Source organism: Tachysurus fulvidraco, chromosome 24, assembly GCF_022655615.1.
Source record: "Tachysurus fulvidraco isolate hzauxx_2018 chromosome 24, HZAU_PFXX_2.0, whole genome shotgun sequence".
NCBI lineage: Eukaryota > Metazoa > Chordata > Actinopteri > Siluriformes > Bagridae > Tachysurus > Tachysurus fulvidraco.
The window spans coordinates 9756848-9770543 of record NC_062541.1 but is presented as its reverse complement, the minus strand read 5'-3'; the positions used below and the strand labels follow the sequence as shown (position 1 = coordinate 9770543).

Sequence of the window (13696 nt, the reverse complement as noted above, 5' to 3'; positions counted from 1 at the left end):
GCTTTGTAATGGTATAAGTTTTCCTCCCAGGTTTCTTGGTAACAAGCTGTGGTTTGTTTGGGGTTTTTTTTTTTTGTCTTAGAAATGGTAGATAACTACAGAAACATGAATAGAGGTTGGTGAGGTAGACACTTTTTATAGCTGTTATAAAGTGATAAGATGTGTGGGAGATGTTTCACTTCATTAAATGTAACTATTTATGGTTGAAAGTGCTGTTTGTCATCCATAAACACCTTAGAAATGATCGCTATTGGCAAGTGGCTGCGGTATTGAGAAATAAAACACTGTGGGATCTTTGTGTCTTCTCAAATGTCTCAGATGTCTTTGTTGTCTGTTGTAGGTTGTTTTTGTGTAACCTCACACGTAATGAAGAAGATGATATTGTTATATAAATTGAGACCCGCTTAGTGTTTGAAAATATACCTTAGTTTTTTAGCTTGTCATTAAGACAAACAATACTACATGTGGTGCTCTCACTCCTGCTGACAGGGAAGAGTTAACAGTGAAATTGAAACAGCCAGTCTGAGACGAGGTGTGTGTGTGTATGTGTGTGTGTGTGTGTGTGTGTGTGTAGGAGGTGGGTACATAGCATGCTCCTTTATGCAGGCACACGGCTGTTCATGCTAACTTCCTGTGCATTTCTCTTTCTTACAGACAGGCCAAGTGAGAAGGAGCGAGACGAGCAGCTCGGTACAGTCGTGCGATTGAACCAAAGCATCAGAGGACATTAAGCTGAGGACGATCTGAGCCGGAGGACCTATTCTTTAGTGTAGATTACATTTTGTATTGTTTAAGGAGCTGACATTTATGGGTTTTTTTTAAACTCAAAAGCCCATTTCTTTTCTCCATGAGTACATTTTGGAGTCACTAGTATTGGAAATTATACATGTTTACTTGATTGTTTGCTATTCAGCCTGCTCGAGTGTTACAAGAACAAACCCGTCAGATGCCAGGGGAATTTTTTTTTTAGTTTCTCTTTCCATTGCCTCAACATTGTTCAGTGAGCGTAGTCTCTGTTTCTTTTGTTTTATGAGAAGCACGGAACAAAGGTGTGACTTTGTGACGGGAATCTTTGACTAGTATCAGTAACAGGATATCAGAAAATCTGATTTGGGACAATACAATTTTGGGGTTTTTTTTTTAGCATCTGAAGTACTCATTCACTGAAGTACTCAAGCCTGACACTAAAAGCAGAGTTTTGAACCAAAAAATACTTTTGGTTCAAGGTCAGTAGATACTTATTAGGAGAGAATCTAAAGAAAATCAGATCGTTTCTGGGCAATGGGATCAGAAAAAGACTCTGAATCACCCCATTCATCTGTTAGTGGCATTCCCAATCCTAAATGTCGTGGTCCCGGAAAAAAACAAGGCAGGATATCTTTTGCCAACCTCTTTCATAGCAAACGTGGTTCCAGGAGGAGCAAAACTAATTCGGGGACACCTTTAGCTCAGCAACACAGCCAGCAGCAACAGCAGCTTCTTCAGCCACCCACTCCTACCGCTGTCACCCCGGACCCTCTTACTGCCGACTCTGCCGAGCCTTTATCCTCCAGCGAGGCCTCTCTGGGAGGTCAGGAGCTCCATGAGTGCCCACTATGTCTGGTGCGCCAGCCACGGGATCAGCTGGCAGAGCTTCAGGGCTGCAGTCATCGTTCTTGCCTTTGCTGCCTGCGCCAGTACCTGCGCATTGAGATCACAGAGAGCCGTGTGCAGCTCAGCTGTCCCGAGTGTGCTGAGAGGTTGGCACCCAGGCAGGTGGCTCTCATCCTGGATGACGCTGCCCTGCTTGAAAAGTATGAGGAGTTTCTGCTAAGGCGGTGCCTCGCCTCAGACCCCGACTGCCGCTGGTGTCCAGCTCCAGACTGCGGGTAAGACCGAAAGTCATATCGAGCACTTTCTAAGACCCCACGTGTTATGTTCTTTGCTAAACAGAAACCCAAGTGACATCTTAATAACCCAACCTTATTATGTTATTATATCTGACAAATGCCAATTACACATCTCGCATGTATTCAGAGGTATTTAAATAACATGAACTCATTTTAGCCAAAACAAGAATATTAATGTATTGTATATACACATGTATTAGTCATATAAATCCTATTGACATTTACATTTACGACATTTAGAAGACACTCTAATCCAGAGTGGCGTACAACAGTGCTTTTAAGTCTCTATCAATGAATACATTGACAATGGTTTTCTAGGTTACAGACTTAGGATACCATCATATTTATTTTCATTTTAGTTATGATTTTAAACAAGAATTAAATCCCAAAGGTTTGACTGAACAGTGCTAAAACATTAAAACAGCATAGACATTGAAAATATAATAATAATAATAATAATAATAATAATAATAATAATAATAATAAGAAGAAGAAGAAGAAGAAGAAGAAGAAGAAGAAGAAGAAGTCCGTTGTAGTTATAGAAGTGAGTCATAAATGTCTGGATTTTCTAGTTCCTGAGAGTTGATGACATCAATAGCTTTAATAACAGAAAATGAAAGAATGAAATGAGTGTTATTAACCATAACCAGATCAAATGTTCTCATATCCTACCAGAACTCATTGCTTGTTAGCAGTTGAGTTTAGGATTTAAACGCTATCATTGCTTTCGGAAACTTTTGTGTTTGGTTTGGTTTGTAAATTATTTGGGTTTGTAAATGTTTGACACTGTGAATATCCCTGCTTTTTGACTTTTGTGTAAAGTGTAGGAGGTGCTATAAAAGGTCAGATGGAGATAGGGAGGGGGAGAGAGAGACAGACAGAGAGACAGAGACACACAGACAGAGAGACACAGAGACACACAGACAGACAGAGACACACAGACAGACAGAGACACACAGACAGACAGAGACACACAGACAGACAGAGACACACAGACAGACAGAGACACACAGACAGACAGAGACACACAGACAAAGAGAGACAGGTAGACACACAGACAGAGACGCACAGACAGAGACGCACAGACAGAGACACACAGACAGAGACACACAGACAGATAGAGACAGACAGAGACAGACACAGAGACAGAGAGTCATGTGTGAGTGGGAAACGTAATTCAGCAGATGTGTCATTTGGAGAGTATATGTTTACTGTGCATGACATGGTGGCATTTGAGAGATTTGTCAATCTCAGTAGTGGGTTGGTGACCTACATATCAGGGACATGCCTGTGTCTGTCTTTTGAGTCAGCACCACTCCTTCTCCAGCCTACAGACCGGAGTTTTCAGAAAGGGTTTTTTTTATTATTATTTTGAGGGAAAGAGAAAAGCATTTCAGTAGCATGTAATGTTTAGTTTCCATGCCGCTTGCAAGGTTACTCTTGGTCAAACTGTAGCTGGTGTATGATTGTCATCTTGAAACATTCTTTCCCAATCTGAGGCTTCTCTTTCCATTTCACTGTCAGTTGCCATGGTGACTGGGATGCAGTTCAGAGCCAGCGTTGCTAGGGGTAACGCAGGATGGGATTTAATTAAAGCGGTCATTACCTCCTTACTGGACCATGTGTGTGTTTCTATATTGCAAGTTTCTATGAATTATAAAGTGAGATATTTGCTTTCTCTACTTTCCTGATTGAGCAAGTAAATCCTGGTTTGTGAATATAATCCTTTTCTAAATTATTGTTGTTGTGAATAGTGCTTGATCAGACTAGTTTGTTATAGGTAGGGTTTCCATGGAATACTTTTACAGGAAAATACTTAATGGCATAATCACAGGGTATTTTTGGAGCATGTAACAACTTGTCAGCCAAGAGAGTAGTTCTTCAGGTTTGTTGATATTACAAGAAGAAATAAAATACATTAGTGTGGCTTTTTTGATTAAATCCTCAAATTCTCTCTGCATGTTATTCAGTTATTAGAGTACTTCTTTTTATTATTATTATTATTATTGTTGTTGTTGTTGTTATTGTTATTATTATTATTATTATTATTATTATTATTATTATTATTATTATTATTATTTTGTACATCAAATAACATTCATTAAACTGTGTTTACAGTGAGGATAAATAAATAAATAAGTTTAAAGTATAAAATTCTCCCATTTAAATGCATTGCACACACACACACACACACACACACACACACACACACACACACACACACACACACACACACACACACACACACACACACACTGTTGTGCCCGGTTTCTCTGTCTTTATCTCTCCTTTTCATTTTTCCTCCTCCCTCTTTCTATTTCTTTCTCTTTCCCTTTTGTCTTTTTCTTTAACATTCTTCAGAACTAGAGCCAACTGAAAACACGTACATATAAACATGCCATACATGCTGTGCATTGCTTTTTTTATTTCTAAACTCTCTGCTCTCGTCTCTTCTGCCAGGTTTGCCGTCATTGCGTCAGGCTGTGCCAGCTGCCCCAGGCTTGTATGTCGCAGAGAAGGCTGTGGAGCCGAGTTCTGCTACCACTGCAAGCAGGCCTGGCATCCGAACCAGACGTGTGACTCGGCCCGGCAGCAAAGGGCACTTTCTCTGAGAACACACAGCAATCATTCACCCAGTTACGTAACTGAACAAGGGCCTAGTGAGTCCATCTCCTCTAACTCATCTTTTAGTCTCAGCTTTTGTACATCTGATAGGTTTCTTGACCGTATATAGATCACTCCAAGCTATTCATCTCATCAGCATTTAAAATTCGATATTGCCAATTCCATGAAACTCTATTAGCGTACTTTATTTTGCAGGTTAGTGTATAAAATAATATACTCAATATTATACTCTTTATTAAATGATTCCTTTGTTTTTACTGTAAAAAAATATATATATATATATTTATTTATTTATTTATTTATTTCACCCTGTGATTTAAATGTAACCTTTTAAATTTATTTTTTTTGTAACTAAGGCTGTAAGTTCACAACACACTGAGGAAAAGTGTGATAAAACTGATACCCCTGTTGATTGTGTTTAAACCTGCACTGGCAGACATTTGGAAAAAGCTTCCTCAGCCTACTTTGTTACAGGAGCTTCTTTGTGTGTCTGCTTACATTAAACCTAACTCTGTTAATCCCAATTCAGCTGATGACATCAAGCCCTGTCCCCGATGTGGTGCCTACATCATCAAGATGAATGACGGAAGCTGTAATCACATGACCTGCGCTGTGTGTGGCTGCGAGTTCTGCTGGCTGTGTATGAAGGAAATCTCTGACCTGCACTACCTCAGGTATCACATCATCTCAGAGAAATGTTCAGTAGTTTCTCATAAACATCCATAAACTGCATTGTGTTTTCTCTGATCCCTCTTGACCAACATACAGTTTCAATCCATGCTGATTTTTGTTTTTTCTTTTTCAGTCCATCAGGTTGTACCTTCTGGGGAAAAAAGCCATGGAGTCGAAAGAAGAAGATTCTGTGGCAGCTTGGCACTCTGATCGGTGCTCCGGTTGGCATCACGCTGATCGCTGGCATTGCGGTGCCTGCCATGGTCATCGGCATCCCGGTTTACGTAGGAAGGAAGGTGAGACACTGATCTGCTTGTGCTGTCATGCTAGAGCCATGAATAACTCCCTTCATTGTGGAGTTCTGGGAATTTGCTAATACCAGAGACATCATGAGGAAATAAATTTGAATAATAAATTATTTCTTGGCACTGATATGACTGAACACTTCCTTGTTTGTTCACAGTGGGGTTTTTATGGCTTTATTGTTTTTTATTTTCAAGCATATCAAATGATCCTTTCAGTCCTTTGACTGTGTCGTACAGGCTTTGGGGACATCAGCCAACATTACTGAAACTTTATAACAAGGCTATGTTTCTCTGCTTAAAAAAATCCTTCAAAATGTGAGATATAATGAATAATAGAGGATTTGTCTTAAATTTATTTAATGAAGTTGCTATATAACAAATTTATGACCATTAAGCCTATAGTTAGACACATTACAAGCTTTTTCTCTTTACTGCATTTACGGGAATCTTCGTTGTTTCGTCTCTGACAACAGAAAAAAATCCCTGGACTTTTTCCCCAAAATGACGAGCACAGCACACCAATAATCACAGTCTCACTTCCCCTGAATTTACCAAAAAACTCTGAAGCGTCCCACACTCACAGACGTGTCAGCGCTATCCTAAATAAACATGAATAGCTTTAAGCAAAATACACATTCATTATTGTAATATCTCCACTTCCTGAAATTGAATTCCCTTAAACGCAGTTGGTAGTGCTACAGTATGCAAAGGAAGTCTTGTCTTCATGTTTTGATACCTCCTGTAACACTGCACTGAATGTGCACTGTCATGATGATTTTTTTTTTTACTTTTCTGGAACAGATATATGCTCATTATGAGGGGAAGAAGAACTCCCAGCACAGAAGAAACCTGGCCATTACTGGTGGTGTAGCCTTGTCAATCATCACTGCCCCGGTTATTGCTGCTGTCAGTGTTGGTAAGTTTTCATGGAAATAATGGAATGAAGAAGTACATTCAGTCATTAAGCAACAAGCACAAGTCTGCGGTTATTACTGAACACGGACAGAGCCATGACACTGCTTTCCCTTCTTCCTTTTTCTTCAATCTTCCTCTGATGTGCTTTCATACTTTAAAATAAAATCATGTAAAAAAAGTATTGTTTGCCATGTCCACTGGTCTCACTAGCACTACTGTAATAAACATTTTGAAGTAGGAAGTAGAATGTTATGTGGCAAACACAGACCAGTGGAGTGATACTTACAGTAAAACGGTTATAGATCATATCAGCACTCTTCATGCTGCTTGTCAAATCTAATTAGTGGAGTGGAACAAACTGTAGTATAGTAAATGTTGATAGAGCTTTAAACAAATGATTGATGTTTTTTAAGCTTGTTCTTAAGAACTATTTCCACACCGATTAGCAAAGACGTGATGAGTGATGAGTCCCTTTTCTGCTCTTAGGAATTGGCGTTCCGATCATGCTGGCATACGTGTATGGTGTGGTGCCAATATCTCTGTGTCGCGGTGGTGGCTGTGGTGTCAGCAGAGGGAAGGGACGAGGAGTCAGGATTGACTTCGATGAAGACGACGGACCCATTACAGGTAATGGCTTTTGTTAATAATTGTCGATAATAATAATATCTTGCTTATTTTATTTACAAACAATGTTTTTAGTTTTGTAATGCCTAACACACATCTTTGCTGGTCTAGTTGCAGACGCATGGAGAGCGCTGAAGTCTCCCAGCCTCGGTGAGAGCAGCCTAGAGGGAGCAGCCAGTGGCCTTAGCACCACCTCGCCTAGTGAAGGCCTGTCTGTGGCCCCCGGGGGTCTCGTCGACACGCCCCACTTCAACACACTAGCTGGAGGAGCTCTTGGAGCGCGGACAGGAAAATACAGCAGGTGTGCCAGAGTCTTTTTTGTTAACCTAATATAGCGCATTCGATTCAAATGTTGACAAGACGAGCCCTAATAACTTTTAGGTCAGTTTTACACTAATTTAACTATGTCGATGTTTCAGGCTGGAGGTTCAGGGGACTGAGATTGGAAAGGAAGGAGGACACAGAGAGACTGGAAGCTTGGGAGCAGCCAGTGACTGCGCAAGCACTCGAGGCATGGCGGGATCCATTACCTCCTCATACACGATACCCGATAGGTATGTGTGATTCATTGCTGCTCATCAGTCTGCTGCTACATTGTCTGGGTTTGATTTTAATGTGCTGTCATGGCAAGAGCCTGATAAAATTTAACATATCTACTGATGAAACATGGAGCAAAGATTTTCAGTAAGCAGGGATAATACAGTGTTCACATTTTGATTTTGTTTGTTGGTATCTCTCTTTCTCAATGTAATGTAAATATTATTATATAAGTAAATATGATTTAGATTTATTGCATTTATATTTGCCCACAAGATTACAGATATCCTTTGTGCGGTGATGGTTGGTTATATTCTATGTAAAGGCTAAAATCTAGTCTCTATTAATTACTCGATTATAAAACTATTACAGTTAATCGGTGCATTGTCTCACACACTCTCTTCGATAGAATCTTTGTTGTTGTTGTTGTTGTTTTGGGTTCTTTTTGGGTACATGGCAAACAGGAATGTTCGTACAAACTAAAAAAAAAAAGAAACCAAACCCACTAAATTTGTGCAAAGCAAACATTTTATGTAATTTGTGCTTTGTTGGAACAACGTGTGCTTAGTCTTGTTTACGTTTAACTTTTCCTTCAAAAAACATTGTGGGCTAGGAGGGGAAGGATCGACCTCCCTAAAGATCAGCCAAATCATGACAAATCGTAGTCTATTTTTAATTTGACATCATCTTGTTTATGTTGTTGTCTCGCTGAAGGATAGACTCGTGCCTTATATTTAACAGCTCTATTTTTATAGATCGATTTTTGAAGCAGTTGTTTTTGATCCTTCTGTCAGCAATACTACAGTAGACTGTAACTTTTGCTCTCGGCATATATAGACGCTGCATTTGAAGAAACTGAGCTCAATAAAACTTGTAACTGTCGAAGACCATTTTGATTTGTGTCACTTATACTAGATTTGTGTTTACAGAGAAGGCACAAACCTGGAGATTCAGGTGGACATTGAAACCAAACCCAGCCATCTGTGTTTAACCAGTGAGGAGGATCTGGCTCCCCGTGCCTGTGCCATGGCTGCTGCCTCGGCGGAAGAGCCTCAAGACTGCAGCTCTCATCGAGGGCGGGTTTTATCCCGCTCGTCTCTGGGGCTTTCATCAGGAGGCTCGCTCAGAGAGGGGCTCGGTGACGTGACGCTGGCTCAGCCCGAGAGCATCCGGAGCGATCTGGAGACATCAGATACGCAGTCAGACGACATCGCCGAGCTCACATCAGAGGACTGCGACTCTCCAAACCCTCCACCTCAGCCCACCTGCCGAGCCCAGAACTCCACAGACGGCCTGCACTGCCCAGATAACATCATCCTTTCTGTCTGAAAGGACCAGAGAGCTTTGACTGTTTTTTTTTGTATTTTTTTTTTAATATAACAAGTAAAACAAATTACATGCTCTCTGGGGAATTTTTGTGGCATAGGGTCTGTCTGTTGTTCTGTCCGTCTCATTTAAATTACTGACAGGGCTCTACCTCTATGATTCATACTGTTAATCATTCATTCACTAACTAGTGCAAAAAATGCCTTGGCTATCAAAGCAAAAATAAGTCAATAGAAATCATTACGGCAAGAATTCCTGTCAGGAACGACTAAAGAAAAATAATGCCAGACAAGTAATACTTAAAATAGTATCAAGCACAAATTTACAATTTGTGAAGGACTCTGAAAAGGGTCTATATATGGACTGTAATTTTTATGTATGTTGGGAGTGTGTGTATGTCAGTTATTTTTATTTATAACAAAGCAACCTGGAAATTGTATCATTTGCTGTATGCATGTGTATGTATGCATGACCCACACATGTATACAAGGATACAAGTATAGTATGTAGTAGTTGCACTGACCAAGTTTGCACAGTGATAAGATGTATACGGACTCGCACGTGAGTCTCACTTGCACAGAGAAGGAAGTTCAGTGCTGGAAGAGAGGCACTGATGCGTAAGAAAGAAAGAAAAAACACCATCATCATGGGGAATAAGCAATGACAGGGAATCTGGTCATGATAATTTTCCTAAGTATTTCCTGAGGTGTTCTATTCCTCTTATACCACAGCAATTTGCCAGCAATTACAATTTGTATTTATGTTTATTAAAGAACAACATACATTTTATCCATTTATAATTTTGAAGACTTTCCTGTGTTCTGTGGGGGAAAACGTCTCTAAATTTGAACACCAGGGACTTTCCCCCCCCCCAAAATTGCTAGGACACTTCACACTTATCAACAATTATATGTTCTTTTTAAATCTGTTGATGTGGAGTGGCTGCAAGTATAATATGTTTTCCAATAAGAACGAATTCTAACCAATCTGATGTACAAATCTAACAGCGCTGTGGTTTAAGTAAGAACTAATCACTTCTTAAGCAGACAGTTCCAGCTTAATCATTGTCTGCCAGCCTTTGAGACAAACTCTCCATCATGCTTTCAGTCCCTTTCCCACTGACAACACTATGTGTGCGTGTGAGTGATTTGTGAGTTTGTATTAAATAGCAAAGATTTAAAGCATCTGCAGTCAGACAGACCACCAGATGCACTTTTTTTGGTAATAAAGCCTTGTATTATCATGGACTCCTTGCAACGTGTTTGGACTTGAGCGTATCTGAATAATAAATTTAAACAAATCATCAGCTTCTTGCACTTTATACCAGTATTTGTCATTGCCCTGAAAGCTAGTCTTATCTGTATAAGTAGGATCCATCTGATTTAATTTCTTTTAATGACAAACTGTTTGATTGTATACTGTTTGTTTATTATTGTGGAATGTATTTGAATATTATACTTTTTTCATATGCTGCATTTTTGCTTCTTATTGGTCTTTAATTATAAAAACTTAAATTCTAAACTGATGAATGTTATTATTATGTAATAAATTGGGGTCTTTCTTACAATAGCAGTCCTGGAAATATGATCCAGTTGAGACAGCATTTATGCTATAGTGTGGTAATGTGCTGAACCTAGAGAAAACCCTTTGATTAAACAGTAAATACAACCTAATTAATACTGTTATGAAAACGGTATTAAAAACATGTCTTTCTTGCACTGTTCATGCCTCAAAACATGGCAAGGGGATTTAACTGAGAATAAAAAATTGTGTTGCAACAATTTTGTCTTTTTTTGCTTACACTCTCAAGATTTCCTGCAGATTTTCTCGGAGTAGTGTGACAGTAAGCTCCGGCTTAAAATGAAAATAGTTCAAATTAAGTTGGCTAACTTTTTGATTAACCATGTTCGAGGTATTAGAGAAGTTAGAACAGTAAGAGTAAGGAGTTCAGTGACCATGAAACCAAAGCTGAAATTTCCAGGATGTCTTAGATTTCCCAAATATAGACTGATAATATTGTGCAATAAATACATATTCTGCCTCTATGTAGCATAATATTGTGTATATGTGCATACTTAGTCACTGTTTACAGACAAACATAACCCAAACACTACCCAATAACAAAATAAACCTGCTCAACTTTCATTTTAATGTCCCACATCATGACAAATCCCAGACTGGGAGGTTGCCGGCTCTCATCGGGACAGTGGTGAGGATGGATGGATTAATAAAAAGGTCACCTCCTACATGCATATAGGAAAAAAAAAATATTATGTTATGCCTAACGACTGTTCCTACTATAGAGGTACCCTAGAGGGCATTTTCATACAATTAGGAGCACCTACAAAGAACTTCATGTTATTTTCTTTGCTAAAAGTGCATCAATAGGGCACTTCATGTTTCGATGATTGTAGTGGAATCCTACACAGCAGTGCACCATGCATCCTTGGCTAAAAGTCTACTCTAATGGACACCGTATCATGATCGATCTACTGTAGGTCTTGATCTCCTGCTACCTATGTTGCAATTATTACCCAGGGGAGAGGAGTCCTATGAGTCTGTCACTTAGACATCATAATGTAATGCAATCTAACATCAAAAGTAACATTATATACTAAATAAAAAAATAATAAAACAAAACAAAATTAAATTAAATTTAATTTAATTTAATTTAATTTAATTTAATTAAATTTAAAAAAAACCCAAAATAGAATGAAATAAAATAAAATAAAAAAGAATAGAATAGAATAGAATAGAATAGAATAGAATAGAATAGAATAGAATAGAATAGAACGGAATAAATTAAATTAAATTAAATTTTCCCACAGCGCCATCTTCCGTTAGCGCTGGCGTGGCAACGTCTTGACCAGCTTTGCAGCAATGTCGCAAATAATGCATCTCCGGAACTGATTTACGGTAAGCCGTCAGTGAACTGTGGTGGGTTTGGAAAAGGTTAAAGTGATCCCTAAGAACACGGTGACTATTTTTCTTATTTTAAAATATAAAACCAGCCGCTTTATAGATCGCCATTATATTAACTGTGGAACAGAAAGCTTCCATGGCGGCACGTTATTGTATAAACATGCGGTGTGCTGTGAATGTTTAGGTCAAATGTTGTGTACGTTAGCATTGCTAAGTGCTAGTTAGCTATATGCTAATGTGTATATATTAGTCAGGGAATGCGTTTTGTAGCTAATAAGCCCTTGATTAATTGATTAATGGAGTATTTGTTTATTATATTTATTGCTAATGTACACGACAGTGTGTCATTATGACAAGTTAAAGCTTATAAAAACAGATGAGGAGGTGACAGCTGGTCTCAACAGAGCACTAAAGCGCTGCTGCATCACACACTTTAGGTAGAGATGAAGCAAGGGCTAAATTTCACTTCAGGTGGATATTGTCATTCTGTAGTCCATGGCATTGCATATATCCACATTTTTATTCTAAAACAAATCTTGAGATCATTTGATACAGATATGTAGTGCTTGATTTCATGTTTGTGTATTTAAACTCATTACACATTTTTATGTTGTAGAACCATGCCGTTCGTTGACCTTCAGTCTAGGCTGGGAATAAATTTGGACCACTGGATCCTGGCCCAGAGCGGAGAGCAGCCTTACAAGAGAGCCGCACGCTGCCATGCCTTTGAGAAGGAGTGGATCGAGTGTGGCCATGGCATCGGTCACACCCGTGCTAAGAAAGAATGCAAACTCGAGTTTGAAGATTTCTATGAGTGCATGCATCGGCAAAAGACGGTTAGTACATTAAAACAATGTTGTTGTTTTTCACAAATCCTTATCTCTAAATGCTTCATTTGTAGCACAGGTGCATTTACAAAGAACAATTTCAACACATCTGAGTGCACTAAGAAAGATCATAATAAATCGTATAAAGAATAAACATCTAACGCTGTGTTTTCAAAGGAAACAGCTTGTGTTGCGTGTTAATGACTGTCATAGAAGTGCCTTTGTATTTGCACATTGGTAGCTCATAACCTCAGTGAAAGTGACCTTGCTAAATGTGTTTTTACACTGCTAGGTTGTACTGTTGAATTTTCAGTGTATAATCACACTTTTTAAACCTCTGACGATTAAACTCCCCCGAGGCTTCTTTTATCAGTGACTTTCAGCAGTTTTTCTCAGTGCAGGGAAATGTGGCAAGCTTTCTCCATGCTGAGGTGGCTAGGGACAAGGCCTAATTATCTAGTGAAGAGTTCAGTACATGACAATAGATTTTCCTTAAATGTATTATTTCACCCCACGTTTTCTTCTGAATGGAAATTTTTTTAAACTTTTGCCTGCATTCCTGACATTCCTGTGTTTTCACCCAGCACCAGCGCTTGCAGGAGATCCAGAAGCAGAGGGACAAGCTGATTAAAGAAGGCTCCTACACACCTCCTGCACATCACACGGGCAAAGAAGAACCTCGGCCCTGAACCTCAAACCCTGAGCTCTCGGCTCTTTGCCTGGCACACTGCTAGAGTGTGCCGACTCACTCGTGTATTATAATTATTCTAACAACCGTTGTTCTACTCAGAATTTAATAATAAATACTATTCATCATTTCTTGTTTGTTTTAAATTCTTTTGAACACAGTCTCAGACAGAACCATTGTTCTCATTTCTAAATCCTGGCACAGGAAAAAACACACAAACTTTAGTTTAATAAAGAAGACATGCTGTTTTTATTGCTCTGTTTATTGTAATATTTAAGAATCAGATAAGTACAGACTTAAACACAGCTGGATGTCTTCTTACCAGCCCCTCTTAAAGTGTATGGTTTCTCTTATGCTACAGCACTT

At 39.0% G+C, this 13696-nt stretch overlaps 2 protein-coding genes across 3 annotated transcripts in view; both read left to right on the top strand.

The window, feature by feature from the left end:
* Positions 1-10674, top strand: part of rnf19b (ring finger protein 19B) — a 19480-nt gene extending 8806 nt beyond the window's left edge. The window contains exons 2-10 of one of the 2 annotated variants that reach the window (XM_047807966.1): positions 655-1868; positions 4350-4525; positions 5044-5188; positions 5320-5482; positions 6293-6407; positions 6893-7033; positions 7142-7331; positions 7450-7584; positions 8497-10674. In XM_047807966.1, the coding sequence (XP_047663922.1) occupies positions 1282-1868; positions 4350-4525; positions 5044-5188; positions 5320-5482; positions 6293-6407; positions 6893-7033; positions 7142-7331; positions 7450-7584; positions 8497-8896 (2052 nt within the window). In that variant the 5' untranslated portion in view covers positions 655-1281 and the 3' untranslated portion in view covers positions 8897-10674. Of the gene's footprint in view, positions 1-654; positions 1869-4349; positions 4550-5043; positions 5189-5319; positions 5483-6292; positions 6408-6892; positions 7034-7141; positions 7332-7449; positions 7585-8496 lie in introns of both variants that reach the window. The other variant, XM_027175627.2, reaches the window with a different exon arrangement.
* Positions 10675-11793: 1119 nt separating this feature from the next.
* On the top strand, positions 11794-13458 carry ndufs5 (NADH:ubiquinone oxidoreductase subunit S5). The gene is made up of 3 exons (XM_027175670.2): positions 11794-11869; positions 12432-12651; positions 13227-13458. The coding sequence occupies exons 2-3, from the start codon at positions 12436-12438 to the stop codon at positions 13329-13331; spliced, it is 321 nt and encodes a 106-aa protein (XP_027031471.1). The 5' UTR covers positions 11794-11869; positions 12432-12435; the 3' UTR covers positions 13332-13458.
* The last annotated feature ends 238 nt before the right edge of the window (positions 13459-13696 follow it).